This window comes from Anabrus simplex, chromosome 7 (genome assembly GCF_040414725.1).
Source record: "Anabrus simplex isolate iqAnaSimp1 chromosome 7, ASM4041472v1, whole genome shotgun sequence".
Taxonomy (NCBI): domain Eukaryota; kingdom Metazoa; phylum Arthropoda; class Insecta; order Orthoptera; family Tettigoniidae; genus Anabrus; species Anabrus simplex.
In genome coordinates, this window is record NC_090271.1 from 87,023,360 (window position 1) to 87,045,753 (window position 22,394).

A 22,394-nucleotide genomic window follows, 5' to 3' on the forward strand; every position below is an offset into this window, starting at 1 on the left:
AAGACCTCACTGAGTTAGGACCACCGAATCTGCAGGATAGAAATGTAATCAGGTAAATTGTTCACACTAGGGAATTTGAAGGAAGATGACAAGAAACCAACACGACGTACAGTACCTGGTTGGACGAACAGAAATGACAACAATCGATTAAAATGAACTGTTGGGCAAGGAGAAAAGCTCAACAGATATTGATTTCGCGTGGTCCTTAAAGACCCATTCGCGCAGAAGAAGAAGAAGAAGAAGAAGAAGAAGACCGGGCGAGTTGGCCGTGCTGTTAGGGTCGCGCAGCTGTGACCTTGCATCCGGGAGATATTGGGTTCGAGCCCTATAGTCGGCAGCCCAGAGGATGGTTTTCCGTGGTTTCCCATTTTCACACCAGGTAAATGCTGAGGCTGTACCTTAATTAAGGCCATGGCTGCTTCCTTACCACTCTTAGCCCTACACTATCCCATCGTCACCATATGGCCTATTTGTGCTGGTGCGATGTAAACCAAATAGTACCAAGAATAAGAAGAATAAGAATAAGAAGAGCCAAATTTTGTCCGTGGGTCCCATGATGTAAATGCCGTCTTCTCCTTTATTTCGGGCTTCCATTCCGCGAAGTTCGTCTTATAGCTCTCCGTACAGAAATAATATTGTGTGGTGTGTAGAAGGCGGTAGAAATGATTCGTGCCGGCAAACCAGCTGACAAAGCAAGCAGCTGAGCAGATAAACATCTCAAGAAGAGAGCAAGTCAGAAATGAACAGTTTGCATGCAATTTACCCTCCCCCGCTCTTCCAGACTCGCTTGTTCTGTTTTATTTTAACGGCGGCGTTGCTCTTCTATACTCCCGCCATTCAGAGTCACTTTATATTGGGATAATGTTCCTATTTTATGTCATTTTCAAACGTCCCTGCTATGCTCTAACGAGATACAGTTTCTACGTTAAGAACAGTATCAGCAATGCCAATTTAAACGGAAATTGAAATTAGAAAATGCGACCACACAATTGAAAACCTATTCTTATGGATGTAGCTAAAGAGTGTGACAGAAATACAGATTTAATTTACACGATTTCTGTTTTAAAAAATGCCGTTTAATTTAAATTTTCGTGTGTGGCTTGAACTCCATACCAAGCATATTGTTAGATCCTTTATCTTGATAAAAGCCTCAAAATTTGTTTCCGTGGGAGTTTAAATTAGTAAACAGAAAGAAATGAATACTGAAATCATAAGCTTTTTTAAAAATTAGCTTTACGTCGCACCGGCACAGATAGGTCTTACGGCGACGATGGGACAGGAAAGGGCTAGGAGTGGGAAGGAAGCGGTCGTGGCCTTACTGAAGTTACAGCCCCAGCTTATAAGCTTCTTGTAACAATATTGGTAGCCGTGACTTGAAAAGGCAAAACCATCAATAAGAGCGGAGAATAGCCTAGAGAAACAAAGTCATCTCCGTACAGGCCATGGAGGCCCTTGGAGGGGTGGAAGGTAAAGGCTTCAACTATCCGTAACCTCGGCACTTAGTGGGCTAGAGGGGTTGGCTCAATGCCCGGCTGCCTTTGCGCCCAGGAATTAACCTGGTACTCATTTTTGGTGTAGTCTGAGTGAACCTCAGGACCATGGGTACCTTCGAAAGTGGAAATCTCGTTTCTTAAATTTTTCGAATTCCTGATGGGGAATCGAAACCACATCCTTTCGGTTGAACCGAGCACGGATTTGCCTCCTCCGTCAGACAGCCCCTGCGGATAATAGTGACAGTTAAACTGTAGGAAATTTATATCTATAAAAATTTGTTTAAATCCAGGCATGGAACGGCTGTGCACTGGATTGGGCTTTTCCTACCTTTTCTGTAAATACTTGCGAGATAGCTCCATAATTCTTCTTTACTAGCGGTTTTAAAGTCGCTCTAATACATCGAGGGTTTTCGGCGACGCGAGAATGGGAATGGGCTAGGATTGGGAAGGAAGCGGTCGTAACCTTAATAAGATACAGCCTGATTTGCCTGGTGTGAACATGGGAAACCGCAGAAAGCCTTCTTCAGAACTGACGACGGTGGGATTCGAGCAGACCATCTACCGAATGCAAGCTTACAGCTAAGCGGCTAACTCGCTCGGTGATTCATCTGGCACTTCTTTACGTGTCAGACATTCCCGTATGTGCTTACGTGGTACGTGATCATGTGCCATTAATACCTGTTAGGGTCGTTTTCTGTTTCTTTGTACGAGAGGAATAGGCAGTTGTGTTTATGTTTCGTAGATCTAGAGAAAGCATATGACAGGGTACCGAGGGAAAAGATGTTCGCTATACTGGGAGACTATGGAATTAAAGGCAGATTATTAAAAGCAATTAAAGGCATTTATGTTGACAATTGGGCTTCAGTGATAATTGATGGTAGAATGAGTTCTTGGTTCAGGGTACTTACAGGGGTTAGACAAGTTTGTAATCTTTCACCTTTGCTGTTCGTAGTTTACATGGATCATCTGCTGAAAGGTATAAAATGGCAGGGAGGGATTCAGTTAGGTGGAAATGTAGTAAGCAGTCTGGCCTATGCTGACGACTTGGTCTTAATGGCAGGTTGTGCTGGAAGCCTGCAGTCTAATATCTTGGAACTTGAAAATAGGTGCAATGAGTATGGTATTAAAATTAGCCTCTCGAAGACTAAATTGATGTCAGTAGGTAAGAAATTCAACAGAATTGAATGTCAGATTGGTGATACAAAGCTAGAACAGGTCGATAATTTCAAGTATTTAGGTTGTGTGTTCTCCCAGGATGGTAATATAGTAAGTGAGAATGAATCAAGGTGTCTTAAAGCTAATGCAGTGTGCTCGCAGTTGCGATCAACAGTATTCTGTAAGAAGAAAGTGAGCTCCCAGACCAACTTTGCTTTACGGGAGCGAAAGCTGGGTGGACTCAGGATATCTTATTCATAAGTTAGAAGTAACAGACATGAAAGTAGCAAGAATGATTGCTGGTACAAATAGGTGGGAACAATGGCAGGAGGGTACTCGGAATGAGGAGATAAAGGCTAATTTAGGAATGAACTCGATGGATGAAGCTGTACGCATAAACCGGCTTCGGTGGTGGGGTCGTGTGAGGCGAATGGATGAGGATAGGTTACCTAGGGGAATAATGGACTCTGCTATGGAGGGTAAGAGAAGTAGAGGTAGACTAAGACGACGATGGTTAGACTCAGTTTCTAACGATTTAAAGATAAGAGGTATAGAACTAAATGAGGCCACAACACTAGTTGCAAATCGAGGATTGTGACGACGTTTAGTAAATTCACAGAGGCTTGCAGACTAAACGCTGAAAGGCATAACAGTCTATAATGATAATGTATGTATGTATGTATGTATGTATGTATGTATGTATGTATGTATGTATGTATGTATGTATGTATGTATGTATGAAATCATCAAAATGAAACTAGGCCAGCGCCTCAACCGTCTGAGCCACTCAGTCCAGCTATTACGAAATAAGCCAAAGATCTGCCATAGGAACATATCTCTACGGTTGGCCATACTGAGGTTACTACCGTGGATGGTGTTATTTCCTCGCCTCTACTCAATCCTTTGTTGTCACGACTTCAGCAAATAAGGCTACAATTGGACAAGTTAATTCGTGTATTACTAACAATGACACACTTAGGGAGACAAATGAGTTCATGTTTGTGTGATTGCTCGACAAACATTCTGTATGATTTTTATCTCGACCATTATTTATTTCCTTCCTTTCGTACAAACCGTTCCATTTTTCTTAGTCTGCTTAAGTAGTTGGGGGGCTGAACGTTTATTTTCCTTTTTCTCATGACATTAGGAGCCGTGTTGGTTATTGCTGCCAATATGAAGAAGTGTTTCCTGGCTAGATCCATCATGACTCCTGGACATTCGAAAACAAGCGTTTCTTATTATCTCACTTCACCAATAATTCAAATGTTATTCAGTATACTAAATAGTCTGTGCTTATTAACAATGCGCTATGATGGATTATTGGAGAGAGAAATAAGTAAACTCACCTGACTCAGTTTATCATCTCTGATGTGTGTGTTAACTTAAAAAAAAAAGAAACGCCTATAGCAGTATTTTGTTTCTTTTCATGTAATTATGAAGGCTCTCCGTCGTGGAAATGCGTGTTCTCAACGTAATCTTTTCTCGCTGTCTGACATCGTGGCTGAATAGCCTTCGGTTGAGAAAGTCCTGGGATCGATTCCCAGCCATGTCGGGGATTTTAATCGCGTATGGTTAATACTTGTGGCTCGGGGACTCGATGTTTTTGTTTCTCTTCATACGCACAGAACACACCGCACAACCAACCATCACTGAAACACGCAGTAGTGAATATATTTCTCCTCATTGGGTTGGCGTCGGGAAGGGCATCTGGCAGTAAAACACGTTCATATCCACATATGCGACATAGTTCGTATTCGCGACACCACCAAGGTGTGAAAAATGAGAAAGAAGAAGAAGAAGAAGAAGGAGACCTGATTAACTCTCCGCTTAGCACTAAAGAACCTGTAGACACCAGACTCAGTGTCCTTAATAGAGTGTATGGTCCATGAATAGCTTCTTCTTCTTCTTCTTCTTCTTCTGCTTCGACCCCTGGCTGGTGACTGGCTACAGGAGCAAACCTCGGTGCCAATGGACTCCGGACAATGTTCACGACATGTTTCCGTTCTTTGAGGTTGGTGGCTAAGCGTTTAGCGCCACTGATGTTCAGACGGTGGCCCTTTACATTTTCCACAATGTTCTTGTGCCAAGTTTTCTGTGGGGAAAGGGGCAGTTTGTTGGATCTTGCATTGGGTTAGGGGTTGTCACCGGATGAATTAGTCCAGTAGACGGATTGTGCTTTCAACAAACAAGACCGAACGAATGCAATCGTCTCCTTTGAATGTATTATTTTTTATAGGTTCCTGATTGTCACACCTTTGGCAAATCACTTCGTTTCCAACGCGGTTGCGTACAAACATCGCCAGTATCTGACACAAGCACTGCGTTTGTAATATCTCGAGCTTGTCGAAGTCTGGCTTGGGGATTGTGTATGTTTCAGACCCATACAGGATTACTGGGGGAAGAAGTGTCCGAAAGAGGCGGATCCTTTCTATGCCTCACTGCTAAAACACCGTACACTACTAGTACACGCATGCACAGAAATGGTGTCCAATGCAAACAAAGCATTGCGCTCCCCCCCCCCACCTCCTCGGTTAACGCATTGCTGCCGGTAGACAGCCCGCTACAAGACTGTTGTGACTAAAATGGGCATAGTGGTGGGTATATAGCAATACACACACTGTGCCTTCAGCACTACCAGTTCACTCCCTTCCCCTCCTTTTCTGTGCTAGAGTGGCCTTCAACACTACCCCTTCACTCCCTCCCCTCTTTTCAGTACTGGAGTGGGGCAGTGTTGATTGTGTATGTCGGGACGCCATTTCTGTGCATGCGTATACACACCGTTGCTTTCCCTCAATCTAAATACCTGGTTTCGAGAAATTTTGTTAAGCCGCATTCCCCTGATGTTGACAGAAACAAACAAAAATGTAACAACGTATTTTAGACTTATTTTAATACCTAATCCGAGATAAATGCGAAGTATGAGGCAAAAATTTGAAGTGTATTGACAAAATTATCGTTTTATTTATATAGACAAGGGTAAGGAGAAAATGTATGTACTTTCGTTTCTAGGGTGCATGGAAGTGCTCCTCCTGTCGAATAGCGCCAAGTGCTCTGCTCAAGGCTTAACGTTCCCATCCGACGGACGAATCACCATCTGCGTCATATGCCCTCTCTCTATATGAGCACTGCGGAGAGGTTTGGAATTTAATTCAGGCTTTTTGGCACGGAATCTAGTGATTAGAAATTGTATACCACCACCTTCTCTACCCAATAACCCAATGAAAGACATCAATTGTTACTTAGCAATTACTCTAGAGGTGAAATTTTCTCGACCAACGGGACTCGAACCTGCTAACCACGGGCTCAGACCGTTTAGACTTCAATGCCTTAACGATCATGGCCACCAGGCCATTATTATTATTATTATTATTATTATTATTATTGAAAATCGACAGCCTGTTTCCATTCATTTGACCGCGTCAGGAATGGAATGAATGAAGACACCAACTAGCGGCGAGGATAGGAAATGTGCCGGTTGCCGAAGCCTATCGCACTCCTCTGGGCCAATAATTAATGACTGACAAATGAAATGTTAATGGAAAGTGTTGCTGGAATGAAAGATAGGGAAAACTGGAGTACCCGGAGAAAAACCTGTCCTGCCTCCGCTTTGTACATCTCACATGGAGTGACCGGGATTTGAACCACGGTATCAAGCGGTGAGAGGCCGGCGCGCTGCCGTCTGAGCCACGGAGGCTCCACATTATTTATTATTATTATTATTATTATTATTATTATTATTATCATTATTATTATTATTATTATTATTATTATTATTATTATTTTTATTATTATTATTATTATTATTTACTGAGCGGTGCAGGAGGTGACGACTGGTAGCTAGTGAGATCCACGTTTTGTTGCGGCACTGTTTTCAACATCTGCTGCCATCATAAACAAGCCTAATTACCTGAATGGACGGCGCTGTACGGCCGGCGTTAAGCTACCGGCTCATTAGCTTGGGGTAAGAACAGGAACCGCTGCTCACAGCTGTGCGCGTTCGCTTCTCTGCTATCCTTTGAAACTGAAATCGTGGTTCGTTCGTCTAGCATTACTGATGTGGATGTGACAGATTTGGACTTAAAAAATTGAAGCCTTCAATTGTTACTTAGCGATTACTCTAGAGGCTAGTTCCCCTTAAAGTGATCGTCTCTAAGGAGAGAATTACAATAATCGGAACTCAAACCTCAATCTCCTGCTCTTTCACATTACCCAAATCTTGTCACGGACACCTCATCAAGGGTCTTGGGCCATCGAGATGATTGCTGCCCATCTACTGCAGATATTCTGTAGATATTGGGGTGCATTGGGACATTGGCTTCTTGGGCTGAATGATAAGCTTAGTGGCCTTTGGTTCGGAGGACCCCACGTTTCATTCCCGACTGATGGTGGAGATGATGATTTTTGTTTTAAGAGGAAGTACTATTAGGTAATCATCCTTCCTGAACATGAGTTTTTTAAGTGGGGGAAAAATATTCAAAGAAGAAATTATGAAAAGAATTGCAAAATAAAACAAAAAAATATTTTATTAAGCTGAAAATTCACAAACGGATCAAAAGGGAACGTAAGTTCTCTGAATAACAGAACACTTGAAATTTACATACCCTTGATTAATCCACTCTCGCACACAAAAAGCGAATGACGAGATCAGCAGTAGTCGCGTCATTGGTTAGTATGGGTTCGAGTGCCTCCTGCAGGCTGAGGTTCCGTCTTTGGCCAGAGAGATCGGCGTACTCAGTGAGGATGTGGGCCACGGTGAAGTCGACATCACAAGAACACACTGGGGTGGCTTCCGTCTTTAGGAGGTAAGAGTGCGTAGATCTTCCATGACCTATCCTCAGCCTGCACAAAACTACGGCCTCTCTCCGTGACCACCAGACGGAGGCTGTCTTCTTAGTTGCTCTCAGCTTGTTGGGAGTTACGCACGTGCATAAGAAAGAGTGAAACCAAGATAATCTTCCATGAAACATATTGCATTTAATCTTGTAACTTATTGCTAGATTTTGCAGGGTCAATTCATTTCGATTTCACAGCCCCATTGGTTCCCTGAAAAGGAGCGAGAGTTTTTATAAGGAACATTATAAGCTATAAGAAGAAAAAGGGATTGAACGGTTATTTCACGAGAACAAACTAGAATATCGACAAAATATTCCACAGGCTATTTCGTCACATTGCATATGTTTAGATCAGAGATTCTCAAACTATTATGAGATTGCACTCCTCACTCACGGCTAAAAGTTCAAGTTACCCCCACGAAAAAAATCCGTAAACGAAAGGTTTAAAAGTATGAGTACCTGGCTAAATATTAAGACATTTTTATTGATTATAAACCTTTCTTTTAAATGCACATTGTAAATAAAACGACATTGTGAAATTAAATACATTTTTATAACACACTACAATTAAGAGTTTGTGTCTGTATCAAGTATAATACAATGATAATAAAGAAACACAGGATATTCTGTTTGTATGAATGTTTCACAAAACGCTAGATTTTAGCCTCATAATCAAATTAATTAATCAGGCTGACAAATTTTCTATCTTAATTCTGGAATTTAGACATTGCAAACCATCAAAATTTCAATGGGATTGGTGTGTCTGCATGGGGTGACAATTTTCTGATGTGTCGTAGTCCAGGTGAAACTTTCAAGCGAATCGTGGCTCAGTATAGCCTATACATATTTAAGTTTCTTCTTCTATGTTACCATATTTCAGTTTTTCTTCATTCTGTCCCTGAAGGCTGCTAGCGTGCCCAACTAATAGTCTAGGACAGGGCCTCTCAGGGTGCATGCACCCGTGCACTGCACGGCGCAAAGTGCAGGAAACGACTTCACTAGGTTGACAAGAGTGCAAACCTCCACTCCACTTTTCCTACACCTGTCTCGCCCGTTCGGGCTGTCTTCGCTTTCTCCACCTTCCCCGCTGATTCTCCCCTCACTGCGAAATGTTTAAGTGCGGTGAGCGGCGATACTGTTGTATGGGACAATTTTACTTGTGTTAAAACACTCTTCTTTCAATTTAGTTTGAGCAGACAATTTATCTTCTCTAGCTCTTTTCCTTTATCTTTGCAATGATATCAGTTATGGCTGGAATATGGGACCGGCTAACAGGAATTTCTGAGAGCCTACTTTAAATTACAATCAGAAATACGCCTACTCGCACGCAATCTAGTTTTCGTACAAGTAAAAACAGGGAAATATACCTTTCACATATGTATGTAGAACCAAACATAGATATAATCTTAGCTGCTTCAAATTAATGCAGCTTAGGAAAATCTTCCTTCGACAAATTCAAGTAGAATTTGAGCAAAGCCTTTGTATTGGAAAACAGATCTTTTTGATAACTTATCACATAATTATTGTCACACGGATTAAGCATTTGGCTTTATCGTCACGACTGACAAAAAATACGAAAGTTCCCAGTTCGTTGAAATGGACTTTCGGCAGTCTTTGCTTTCTTCGAAACAGGTTGCTCGATTATTATGTTGTTGTCTTGCGCTTATCTATTTCACTGATAAACAAGCCGTCTATCACCGAACGCTTCGTCGCTCTTAGCACACTACACCATCGGAGTCGAGCCGATTTGAGCCGAGTCGGACCGATGTACAGTACACGGAGTCGCTGCGCCTCGATTTTCATGCGTGATATTTTGGGCGTTTGAGAGGCCCTGTTCTAGGAGTATGCATACCACAGTTTAAGAACCACTGTTCTAGATAACTCTATCAATTCCACATACAATATGTGCCTGATTTTCATTGCGTCCCTACTGATAAGAATGGATAGTTTGGTGTATTCCTCTACCCTACAGTAACACAAAAACAGCTGAAAATGGATTGTAACATTGGAACTCACAGTCAATGCATTCTCCAAGGACATTCCCGTATTTCATCTGTGACATACAAGCGTCAAAGTGAAGCACAACATACAAGATATTTGGTTTCTAAAATAACTCTCAAAGCTTGTAAATAACTTGTAAATAAGCGATTTCCCTTTTTTAATTCCCGAGTCTCTGATGAACGACAGTAGGGAGAGATTGTGTACTAACATGCCATCACCACAGTCGAGCGACACGAAAGCTTGCTGTTTGAAGTCGTGTGTGCTGACAAAGTTTACGATCAGCGGCGATGTTCACAGGACTCGCGCCCGCCAACGGTAAATACTCATTCATGAAGAGAAATCGAACGGGAAATAGTATGCAGTATTTCTGTGAATAAGAAAAACATAAACCATGTATACAAGCGTGTTCGCGGCTGCATTTAACGTCCTTTGCCTGTAGCTCTGTCTCTGTGCGTGTCCGCACAGTATTATTGGCAGGGTGTTCAATACCTCAGCTAATTAAATTTCACCCTCCTCCTGAATAAGAACTGGGAACAGTCTCAAATAAGTTGCTATAAGGATTGAAAGTGAGAAAAAAGCAATAGGTGTGTAAAGAGCAACATACACAGGAAATGATGTACAAAATACGAACAGTCGAATACTAATGAAGAGTATGAGCAAGAGTTTTTTTATTGCTTTACGTCGCACCGCCACAGATAGGTCTTATGGCGACGATGGGACAGGAAAGGCCTAGGAATTGGGAAGGAAACGGCCGTGGCCTTAATTAAGGTACAGCCCCAGCATTTGTCTGGTGTGGAAATTGGAAACCATGGAAGGCCATCTTCAGGGCTGCCGATAGTGGGATCCGAACCCACTATCTCCCGGATGCAAGGTCACAGCTGCGCGCTCCTAACCTCACGGCCAACTTGCCCGGTGCAAAATTTTTGAAACTGTTGCTGTTCGGGGCACTAGTCCAGAGAAATTGTAGAAATTTACTTTCCCTTTTTCTTATTCGTTTGCGCGCCAGTTTGCACAGTTTGTTTATTTTTGTTTGTTTGTTTGTCCGTTTTTTTTTCAGAAGCATGGATCTCATGGTTCCACAGAAATATGATATACTTTTCAGAAAGGTAAATTTTCAGAAAACCAGGTTAAATTTGGAAGTTGTTATAAGTAAAAACTCACTCAAAATATATACCTTCAGACCATGAATCACATAATTTACTTCTGAGTGCAATCTTATTTAGTTTTGAGTTGTGGCATGTTCAAATTTCGTAATATTAAAAAAAATTAGGTAGTTCTAAATCGATTCTTGTAATAAATTATATGTCGTCTTAATCAGAGAAATCTAAACAAATTATTGAGCTGATTTTAAAAAAGCTATTTTTTTCATATTTTTGTCTGCCTACGGACTTGAACTTGTAAACGTCCAAAGACTTTGTCATCTACAGTTAGATGGCTAAACCATCGATTTGTAACTACTTGATAGAGTAATGTTTATTTTGTAGTTGGTAAACCTGGTTCTGAGGAATGTTAATGTACCGAAGTTGTCAGCACTTCAGTTGGTTCCTCCTCGATTGTAATCTACGTATGAGATACTTGGAAATATGTTCTCTAGCCGTTTAAAACCGGGGGTGTGTACAGAAATCCCGCCTATCAGCAAAGAGTTATGGAAGCTTCTCTTCATGGAACTATAAAGGTAGGGCACTTCAGGGCCGTCTTGTCTGAATTGCTCCAGTTCTTGGGAGTGCGACTTGATCTAAGGGAGGCAGGGGCGAGGCCTGCGTGGGGAAGATCCAGCGGCACAAGGTAATGGCAGAATTCACCTAGACATGTGATAGCTCCTGCGGGTAGTTTGAGGATAGGTTTCGATCTCTTTTCTTTTAATGTAATTTTGTAAATTGGTGCTTTCAATGTAGAATTTTCGGCAAGTCCAAGGATTCTGTTTCTCTTCCCTACTGGGGAAACGTGTGATGTAAGGGAACATAGAGTGATGAATCTCTGTTGTTTCCCATTCAACCTCGCATTCGGTGACTACAGTTTTTAAAACTTCAAAATTTCGCAAATCTTGTCTCGGCCTTAAATGTTCCTCCTTTAGTCACATCTTATATTATAGGATTAGCCTCTTTATATCATTGGGCCATAAGTCCACTTAGGGTTTTAACAATTTCTGTAAAGAGTGCAGGTGTTTCGCCTTCTTGTATTTTGTTTATGTCCCGTTATGTGCAACCATTTTTTTCTCCATTTAGGCCATGTAGTATGGGCAATTATGCACCCTGTTTATTCGCTGTCTCTTTGTCCTGGTTCCCTTTAGGAACAGTGCTTAATGTTATCTTATTTGTGGAGTAATTGATGAACATTCTAAAGTGAGGTCACCCGATGGGTTTCTTAGTGGTAATTTCTGTGTATCAAAGGAAACTGACTGCCTCTGCGAGGCTAGACTATGCTATTTCGGAGCTCGTATTCCTGAGTAGTATACCTTCTTGGAGCAACTCGTGCTCTTGTAAAATATTATACCTGTCTTTTCTATGTAAATTAACTGCTTGGTAATTATCACAAGTTTTTGTACCTTATTTTCGGAATTCTAAGTCCCTGATATTGTTAGAGCTGACGAGCTCATTAATAACATGTTCTATCTGTTTTGTTACTGGGCGAGTTGGCCATGCGGTTAGAGGCACGCAGCTGTGATCTCGCATCCAGGAGACAGTGGGTTCGAATCCCACTGTCGGCAGCCCTGAAGATGGTTTTCCGTGGTTTCCCATTTTCACACCAGGAAAATGCTGGGGCTGTACCTTAATTAAGACCACGGCCGCTTCCTTCCCATTCCTAAACCTTTCCTGTCCCATCGTCGCTATAAGACCTATCTGTGTTCGTGCGAAGTACAGCAAATAGCAAAAAAACCTATCTGTTTGTTATTCATTCAAATTTTCTATCCCTCAGTTTTAACAAAAGGAAAGAAATGAAATTTCCAAGCTTGTTATATTATAAGTTGCTCTACAATTTCCAGTCTGTTATATTTGATACAATTTCACCGTAAGAGCTATTCCTAATAATGCAGATATTCGTGATCGTGTGCATCGCTGACTAGGAACTGCGTGGTCATTAGATCATATTGTTCAAGAAGATAATGAAGAAATGAGAAAACCGTATCACTCGGAAGAATGAAAGGAAAAAGGAATAACAAAATAACGGGTGATTGGGGAGGGTTTAAAACCGAGGCTTCGAATGTCCTAATTTCTCTGAGCCAAAAGAAATCAAAGCGTGTTCATTTACAATATCCTAAGCTCCTTAAACAATAACATTACAGTGACTGACTGTTGTAGTTAGTAGTAGATGACGTGTGCTCTATCTCTTCTGCTGCCACCACTCTACTGTACTAGATAACATTACTATTGCAGTTACAGAAATTAACCCCTCATCGACGGGCACATAACAGGTTATTCAGGTAATGTGGAAACCTTAATGTAGACTAATAAGGTTCCAGATTTTAAAATGTTTCCTTCAGAATCAATACAATCTGACATTCCCCATTTTTGCAGCGGACTCTTCGTAAATTCATACTGCTATTCTCGCCTGTGCATCAACATTTGACCACGCCTGAATTGTTACATGCCACACATGTTAATGCAGCTTGTAGCAGGCCCTGTCCACAACGGGAGAACTTAGCCTGAAAGGAAGTATAAGCTATTATCTGAATATCACACACTCTCGCATTACAATGTAAATTTAAGACTAGATAAACTAATACGTCGGAGTGGCATCGTATTAAGACAGGGAGTGACGTAAAGTATGAGTGATTATTAATGGATATAAGCTGTCCATTGTGGTAACGCTACGTGTAGTAATTATGAAGGGCAGACATGTTGTGCTCACCCAACGACAGCCATAGTTCCCAAGTTTCATTAATCAGCTGTCAAATGCCACACATTTGCATGATGATTAATGATAAATTATGTATTTGTATGTACACATATTCGCTTCGCATATCATTAACTTATCGATAATCGTCGTATGGTTCAGGATCTTAGAGACAGAAGCAGGTATGCTTACACCTAGCTGATGTAATCTATCAGTCATATGGGAGGCAGATGGCCGATTAATTAATAAATTAATTATTCAGAAGGTTTTAAATTAAGAGAGATAACGTAGTCGAGGTTGTAAAGACGAGCTCGGTTCACCCATAAAGTCATGGGTTCAGCTCAGACCAGTAAGTGAAAACATTTTAGAAACGAGATTTCCACTTGTGGAAATGTAGGTCTGCATGGCCCGTAACATACACCAAAAAAAGTACGAGGTTAATAGTTATTCCTAGGAGCAACGGTAGCCGGGCACAGAACTAACTACTCCCTTCCAGAGTAGCGACGAGGTTGGCGATAGTCGTTATGTTCTGTCATGTACTGTAGCAGATGACTTTGTTTTTATTACGCAGATTTTATTTATTTATATATTAATTAATTAATTAATTAATTAATTAATTAATTTATTTATTTATTTATTTATTTATTTATTTATTTATTTATTTATTTATTTATTTATTTATTTATTTATTGTCCGGCTCCATGGCTAAATTGTTAGCATTCTGGCCTTTGGCACAGAGGGTCCCGAGTTCGATTCCCGGCCGGTTCGGGGATTTTAATTGGTTAATTCGTCTGGCTCGGGGCCTGGGTGTGTTATCATATTCATCATTAGAACTCATCTTAGGTAGGGTCCCATCTTCTCACAGACATGCAGGTCGCCTGTAGGCTGTCTGCTAGAAAAAACCTGCACCAGGCTCCTCCGGAGGCCATACGCTTTTCTTTATTTTTATTTATTTATGTATTTGTTTATTTATTTATTTAAGCTAGTTGTTTAACGTCACACTATCTCACGGAAGGTTTTCGGTGACACATGTTACGTAGATTACGACGTACTGAAACCTTGGTCTTACCGGGCGAGTTGGCCGTGCGGTTAGAGGCGCGCGGCTGTGAGTTTGCATCCGGAAGATAGTGGGTTCCAATCCCACTGTCGGCAGCCCTCAAGATGGTTTTCCGTGGTTTCCCACTTTCACACGTCGGTGCGACGTAAAGCCATTAGCAAAGAAAAAAGAGAAGAAAGAAACCTTAACATTTACATACTTTAAAAAATTGCCTTCATTATTCTGCATTAAGAGTTCAGGTATGAATTTAGAAACTTTTTCGGGAGGGTTCCGAGATCACTTGTCAGGAAATTGATATGTTGTCCAAATTTCATGAATCTGTAGAGCATTATCTGCCTAAATTATCAGCCGTTTCCATTTCTTGACGAAAGCAGTATTTCTGCAGAGCAAAATTTAGCCTCCACCGAAGTCTGGGTCTCATCCATGGCTGTGACTATATGGAAGCTGCTGGGGTATGGGTTGTGCTGAGTAATGTTATTCGGAGCACGACCAATGTGTCTGAGTGTTATGAAAAATGTTGCTCATAGGACCAGCCATGCTGCAATAGCACTTTCTGGCCCACTGAGGAAAGCAATGGCAAACCAACCCACTCCTTATCCTACATAGTATACCTCATTTTGGCACCGCCATCAGATTTTGCTGTTATCCTACAACCGCATTCATTACCGTGGTGCTATTTGCGGATTCAGACAGACGTAGAACTATATGGATTTAGCGGCACCTGGTAAGACACGCAATAATAATGTTAGGCCTATTGTTGTCGTGTTCCACTGACTACATTCACGATCTTCGGAGACGCCGTGGTGCCAGAATTTTGTCCCGCAGCATTTATTGTATGTGACGGTAAATCTGTCGACACGAGAAGGTGTATTTGAGTACCTGCAAATACCACTGGAGAGAGCTGGAATCGTACCCTCCAATTTGGGCTTAGAAGTCCAGCACTCTACCGCCTTCTTCTTCTTCTTTTGTATAGTCCAAACCGACTAAGGACCACGATATTCAACTCTTATGTTTTGGGTGGGTTTTGACGTTTGCCCAGTAATTGCGCATCCTCTGGCTGTGTTGTTTCTTCCACTCTTTTGTCCAGAGTGTACTTGTCTTCCTTCTTGGCGGTTTGTCCTGGAACATCAATTGTTTAAGCATTCTCGTGAGAGATGTCAGGTCGTTTAAATCTCATTCTGTTCTCCCAGTTCCTGCAGATCTTTGCTTACTTCTGTCAACCATGATAACTTAATCTTCCTCTTTTTACAGTAAAGTAGAAGCTGGTTGGTCAACCTGGCATGATGCATCCTGTAGGCGTGTCCATAAAACACTACGCCACGTCTGTGATTTTTCACAGTATTAGTAGAGCTCTTGTTCGGGTCACCTTTTGTATTCGTGTCCTTTCTGATTGGTCATAATATCTTCCTCAATATTTTTCTCTCCTGGATTTCGAGCTTGTCCGTGGTCTCTTCCTGTTGAATATTAGACGTTCTGAAGCATATATGAGGCTTAATTTTAGTATTACGGGAGAGACACTTTTTATTGCAGGTGTTCTTGGTCAGTTGGTCTGCCAGTTCTAGCTTGTTAATACGAGTTGATCATATTAGTGCTTGTCTGAAAACGTTATCAGTCTATTATTATTATTATTATTATTATTATTATTATTATTATTATTATTATTATTATTATTATAGTAATAAGAAATTTATTTTTTGTTGTTTCAGACGAATGTTCCCCACGTGTCGGGTGTCTTTCACCGGAGTGCGACCTGACCAGCGGTACGCGGTGCTCATGGACATCGTACCGGTGGACAACAAGCGGTACCGGTACGCGTACCATCGCAGCTCGTGGCTGGTGGCAGGCAAGGCAGACCCTCCCGCCCCCTGTAGGCTCTATATGCACCCGGACTCTCCCTTCACGGGCGAACAACTGCGCAAGCAGGTCGTCTCATTCGAGAAGGTGAAACTCACCAACAACGAGATGGACAAGAATGGACAGGTGAGTACTATCTCTGTATTCTTACGGTTATATTTTTGCTTTCCTTCTTATTCACGTTCCATGCTCGCGCTCATTATTTTCTTTGCCACCTTACGGCTACTGATGCTCGAGGTTGCCGCGAGTTGTTCAAATTCCTTCCTTCCGTAGTCCTTCTGTTCCAGCGTGACACTTTCATCTTTCAGAGGGGTCTGTTCGATTGAGGAGTGCATTTCTTTAGGCATAGTCGCATCGTTTATAACGCTGGCCTTCTAACATGAAAAAGCAAAAAGCGCTGCATAGTGACAAGCACGACCTTGGCTGTCCATGAATAGGTATACAACGATGTATTCATAAGCAGAGCGGAGGTAATGTCTCTTTCTGCCATGAACCTTTTGCATGTGACTACAACAGTTGCTACGTTTGCTTTGTGTATTTGTGAGGAGGTCTTGGAACATGTTGCGAGTGAATTGCAGAAAGACGTTGTTGAAGACTAATCATTTCCAATTTCGTGTGCCTATTTCTAGCTGAGTGCAGCCCTTGTAAGGCAGACCCTCCGAGGAGGGTGGGCAGCATCTGCCATTTGTAGGTAACTGCGTGTTATTGTGGTGGAGGACAGTGTAATGTGTGGTGTGGGAGTTGCAGGGATGCAGGGGACAGCACAAACACCCAGCCCCATCAATGGTTTAAAATCCCCGACCCGTCCGGGAATCGAACCCGGGACCCTCTGATCCGAAGGCCAGTACGCTGACCATTCAGCCAACGAGTCGGACGTTGTTGAAGACAAGATTGTAAGAAATAACGCATCGGGTCGCAGTCGCCAGCGGGATACAGGAGAGCGTATCTACACGACACCACAGAAGATGACTACCGCAGCAGTAGTCGAAACGTCTGGGAGAAGCGAGAGGAGTGGACCACGGCCTAACAGCCCGGAAGAATTTTATTATATATAACGCATCGGGACTTCTACCTTACTTAGTGACGATGTCAACATCTGGAGAAGAATGTCAACGTCGCTGCTGGTATGGAGCAGCGGCTTTGAACACACAGGCTATACACAACTTCTCTGCTAATAATAATACTGGTTTTACGACCCATTAACTATTGTACCGGGCAAGTTGGCCGTGTGGTTAGGGTCACGCAGCTGTGAGCTTGCATCCGGGAGATAGTGGGTTCGAACCCCACTGTCGGCAGCCCTGAAGGTATATTTCCGTGCTTTCCCATTTTCATACCAGGCAAATACTGGATCTGTAACATAATTAAGGCCACGACCACTTCCTTCCCACTCCTAGGCCTTTCATATCCCATCGTCGCCTTAAGACCTATCTGTATCGGTGCGACGTATAGCAAATAGTTTTTTAAAAAAAACTGTTTTCGAAGACACCGAGATTCTGGAATTTCGTCCCATAGGAGTTCATGTCCGGAAGTTTACCGATATAAGGCTGGCGTATTTGAGCATATTATTCAAATACCACCGGACTGAGCCGGGATTGAATGTGTCACCATGGGCTCAGAAGACCAGGCCTCTATCGTCTGAGTATCTCATACCGATCCTCCTTTACTGAAGGTTGTGGAATAGAATCACGGCGTAGTCGGTGAACATTTTACATTTCTTTTTCATTTTGCTTACATCGCACCGACACAGATAGGTCTTATGGCTACGATGGGACAGGAAAGGGTTTGGAGTGGGAAGGAAGCGGACATGGCCTTAATTAAGGTAGAGCCCCAACATTTGTCTGGTGAGAAAATGGGTAACCACGGAAAACAATCCTTCAGGGCTGCCGACAGTGGGATTCGTACCCGCTATCTCCCGAATGCAAGCTGATAAGCTACGAGACCCAAACCACGCGACTACTTGCTCGGCTTACATTTATTTCATATGAAAGTTGTGCGTCAATAGATTTACTGGGACATTACAGAATCATTTTTCAGAGCAATGTTCTGTACCGCTACCTCCACCGTACCAAAACAAGTCATATATACTGCACCAGTAAAAGACAGCCCGTACTAACTTGTTATTTGAAAAGAGCATGAATTAAAGTTCTCAAGACGCTTCCTAGGCAAAAATAGCTAAGGCTTGGTACAGAAGAATAGGTTCTATCTACAATAAGTGAAGATCTACTTTGAACTCTTGCTTTATTAGAAATTTTGGCAGGTTTGAAATTCATATCACATTGGTACAGTGGACCGCCATCTCCCGAGTCGTCTTCCAGAATGGTTCTCCAGGCAACTCGTACTCCAGGGTCCTCTCGTCACCATGTGGTTGTACTCCTACTCCAGGATCCCCTCGTCACCATCGAATTGGACTCGTGCTCCCAAGTCCACTCGCCACCATGGAATCGAACCCGTACCTCGTACCTGAAGGTCTCGAGTTTCTCGGAGGTCTACAGCGATTTTGATGCGGAGTAATCACTCGTAGTTTAGTTTTATACGAGTGTCCACATTCGTACAGTCCCCCGACAAGTTCACAATCACTTATCACCAAAATTTGCAAATTACTGCCTTCAACACGTTGTTTGGAATATGCCAATGAACATCACTTGACACTTGCAGATAGAAATTAATGAACGTCACTTCAAAATGTTAAAGTTGAAAATGTGGATAGCATTGATTTAAGAAACGAAAATGGAATATAGTTTATGGTTATTTACCACTGAAAAACGATGAAACTAAGCACAGTTCACTTGCTACATATATAATGTGTGTGGTTACTTGCAGCAACGTAAAAATAATACTGTCGCACTCGACACACACACAAAAAAGCTATTAAAGAGTTTATCTGTACGACACTGCTAATTGTGATGAAATAAGTAATAACTAGTCACTCACTCTTAGCACAGTGAGTCTCATAAAATAACAAAGTCACTGAAGAATATTTAGAAGCAATTATAAACAATTATGTGCAGAAATCAGATCGAATCCCGTTAAGATTAACACCGTAATGGATTATCAGTTTAAGTCACTCGTATTTAATAGTACAGTTGGTACAGTCTATCGTACTCAAAGTGTATCATTAGTTAAGGAGCACTTAAATGTTGAATGGTAAGAAATATGCAAACACTTGTGTTATAACGATGAGATATCTCAAACAATTTCAAATATCGCAGTTACTGAAATATTAAATAATGTCCTAACACTTACACAGCAACGAAATAAACACTTCACTTGGTTTTGATCGGAGAAACATTAAGTTCCACAGTTCGAGAATTACACTAAGTTGAATTCTCGGCATGAGAATGTACAAGTTGTGGTTTACAATCACCACGTCATCACTTGATTTTACTTTCCGATGGGCAGAATAACACAGGGTCTGACCAGGCTGAGCCCTTGCCGAAGCATGTCTGTCTATCGCTGAGTAGCCTCGTCGTTTATACTGTCAAAGCCGAAATTTCATATGATAACGTGATTATTTCAAAGTAGATTTACTCGAAAATCCCTTGATTTATTTTCTTGAGATTTGACAACAGAGAAGTTCTTGTGATTGACTGCAGAATGGTGTATCTCTCAAGGCGATACGACCATTATTTAAAATTAGTGTTGTTAATTTCTGAATCGAAAATTCTCGAATTCATGACTCATGGATTCCAGATGCATCCAGTTCTCGCCACGAGGTAGGTTGACGAGTTAGGCGGGCTAGACTGCCTTGCTCCTGCATCTACGTCACGCACAGCTGTTCGCTCGCTCGCTGCCTCGTCCTGGCAGATGTAAACACAGCGAGGATGGAGTTCTCGGCGCGCGTGATAATTGTACGGCATTGCTCTCAATAAATACGGCATGTACCGTGCGTTCCTGGTACAATACGTATTGATGGAAATGGAGGCATGTGTAGCAGGTAGTGTGGCAGAGCTGGATACGTGAGTTAATGTGACGTTAAAGGGATAACCTAATAATTTACTCGGCTATGTAGGGTAAGAGGCCGGCCCCGTAGTGTAGAAGTAGCAAGCCTGCCTCTTACCCGGAGGCCCCGGGTTCGATTCCCGGCCAGGTCAGTGATTTTTACCTGGACCTGAGGGCTGGTTCGAGGTCTACCCAGCCTACGTGATTAGAATTGAGGAGCTATCTGGCGGTGAGATAGCGTCCCCGGTGTAGAAAGCCAAGAATAACGGCCGAGAGAATTCGTCGTGCTGACCACACAACACCTCGTAATCTGCAGGCCTTCGGGCTGAGCAGCGGTCGCTTGGTAGGCCAAGGCTCTTCAAGGGCTGTAGTGCCATGGGGTTTTGTTTTGTTTATGGAGGGTAAGAGAAGCAGAGGAGGACAGGATGACGATGGTTATACTCTTTGTTTAAAGATTTAAAGTCATAGGTTAGAAATAAACGAGCTCTAGAGCGAGTTCGTATTAAAGAATTGAGGAGTGAAAGTTCATCCACACAGGCTTGAAGACCAGATGATGAAACGCGTAAGAGTCTAAAAAATGTATGTTGATAACGATTGCTATTTAAAGGGGCCTAACAGCTAGGTCACTGGCCCCTATGTATGTATGTATGTATGTATGTATGTATGTATGGTCCGACTCGTTGGCTGAACGGTCAGCGTACTGGCCTTCGGTTCAGACGGTCCCGAGTTCGATTCCCGACCGGGTCGGGATTTTAACCTTAATTGGTTAATTCCAATGGCACGGGGCTGGGTGTATGTGTTGTCTTCATCATCATTTCATCCTCATCACGACGCGCAGTTCGCCTACGGGAGTCAAATAGAAAGACCTGCACCTGTCGAGCCGAACCCGTCCTGGGATATCCCGGCACTAAAAGCCATACGACATTTCATTTTTATGTATGTATGTATGTATGTATGTATGTATGTATGTATGTATTGCACTCATATGCCTAGGGGGTACAGTATGTATGTAAACTCCTACTATACACTGTTTTGATCTGTCCAACTCCTTGGCTCAATGGTCAGCCTGCCGGGTCGGGGATTTTATTTGCGTCTGATTAATCCTTCTGACTCGGGAATGGGATGTATGTGTTTGTCCCAACACTCTCCTCTTCATATTCATACAATATACCACACTACCAGCCACCACAGAAACACGTAGTAGTGGATACATCCCTGCAGATAGGGTTGGCGTCAGGAAGGGCGTGCGGCCATAAAACAGGGCAAAATCCACATGTGGGACATATTTCGCACCCACGACCCCACAACTGTGGGAAAAAGCATAAAAGAAGAAGAATAACACTAATTTTTTATCTATTCGTTCGTGCAAGAAGAATAAATTCCCATTTGATCCTCAAATTCTGTCACCCTCAGTGCACCCACACTGCGGCAACCGAACGCTGTTGAAGAGAATACGAATTCGTGTTGACTGCCATCACAGATACATCTTCTAGTTCGAACTGATGCATACAACTATTTCCTGCTTTGTTATTATGAAACAAAGGTGATAACGCGACTTATGACCCACCCTATAGTCTGTCTGGAAATAAACTCATCGCGGCTGTTAGTCCAGTTCTTTAGCCTCTTAAAACAACCATGATCACGACCATCACCGCAAATAAACTCTTAAATATGATATGCATGTCACGGCAGCACATGGAAGCATGGAGAGCTACATCAAACCATTGAGACTGATGACCCAACTGAAACTTTTTTCTCCTTCTTGTGAAGTAAAAGTCACCTGGCATGCGAGCTCATAACTTTTAACGTTACACTCAAATTCTCCGTGGGCTTCGTGACCAAGCCACAGGAACAGATGACGCTCGAAGCGCGTACATCATTTCTCTTGAGATGTTATCGTTAATAATTGTGCGATTATATGATACAATACTAAACGTACTTTTTACTTTAAGGAAACTGCCCCCCCCCCCCAATCTTCGTTGATTGTACACGAAAGTTTGAGAACTATGAAACTTGTTGGTGTTAGTGTTAAATCAAGCGAATAATTTTGTTTAGATTCTAACCCGATAATAATACCAACTAAAAAGAGCTGGTTAGAAAACCGTCGGCACGTATTGAGGATAGGAAAGGGCGGCCTATTGAACTGTCTTCAGTGCACCAATTAGAAGTTATCCCCGGAAGTTTCATTAACATGTCGGAAGTCTTAGCGGGATTACTGTCTGCTTTAGT

At 42.2% G+C, this 22,394-nt stretch overlaps 1 protein-coding gene across 1 annotated transcript in view; it reads left to right on the plus strand.

Moving 5' to 3' along the window:
- The window catches only part of LOC136876920 (T-box transcription factor TBX20), a 500,438-nt gene that overhangs the window by 323,890 nt on the left and 154,154 nt on the right, over positions 1-22,394 (plus strand). Inside the window, exon 3 of the mRNA XM_067150675.2 lies at positions 16,079-16,352. Coding sequence (XP_067006776.1) covers positions 16,079-16,352 — 274 coding nt within the window. The remainder of the gene's footprint in view (positions 1-16,078; positions 16,353-22,394) is intronic.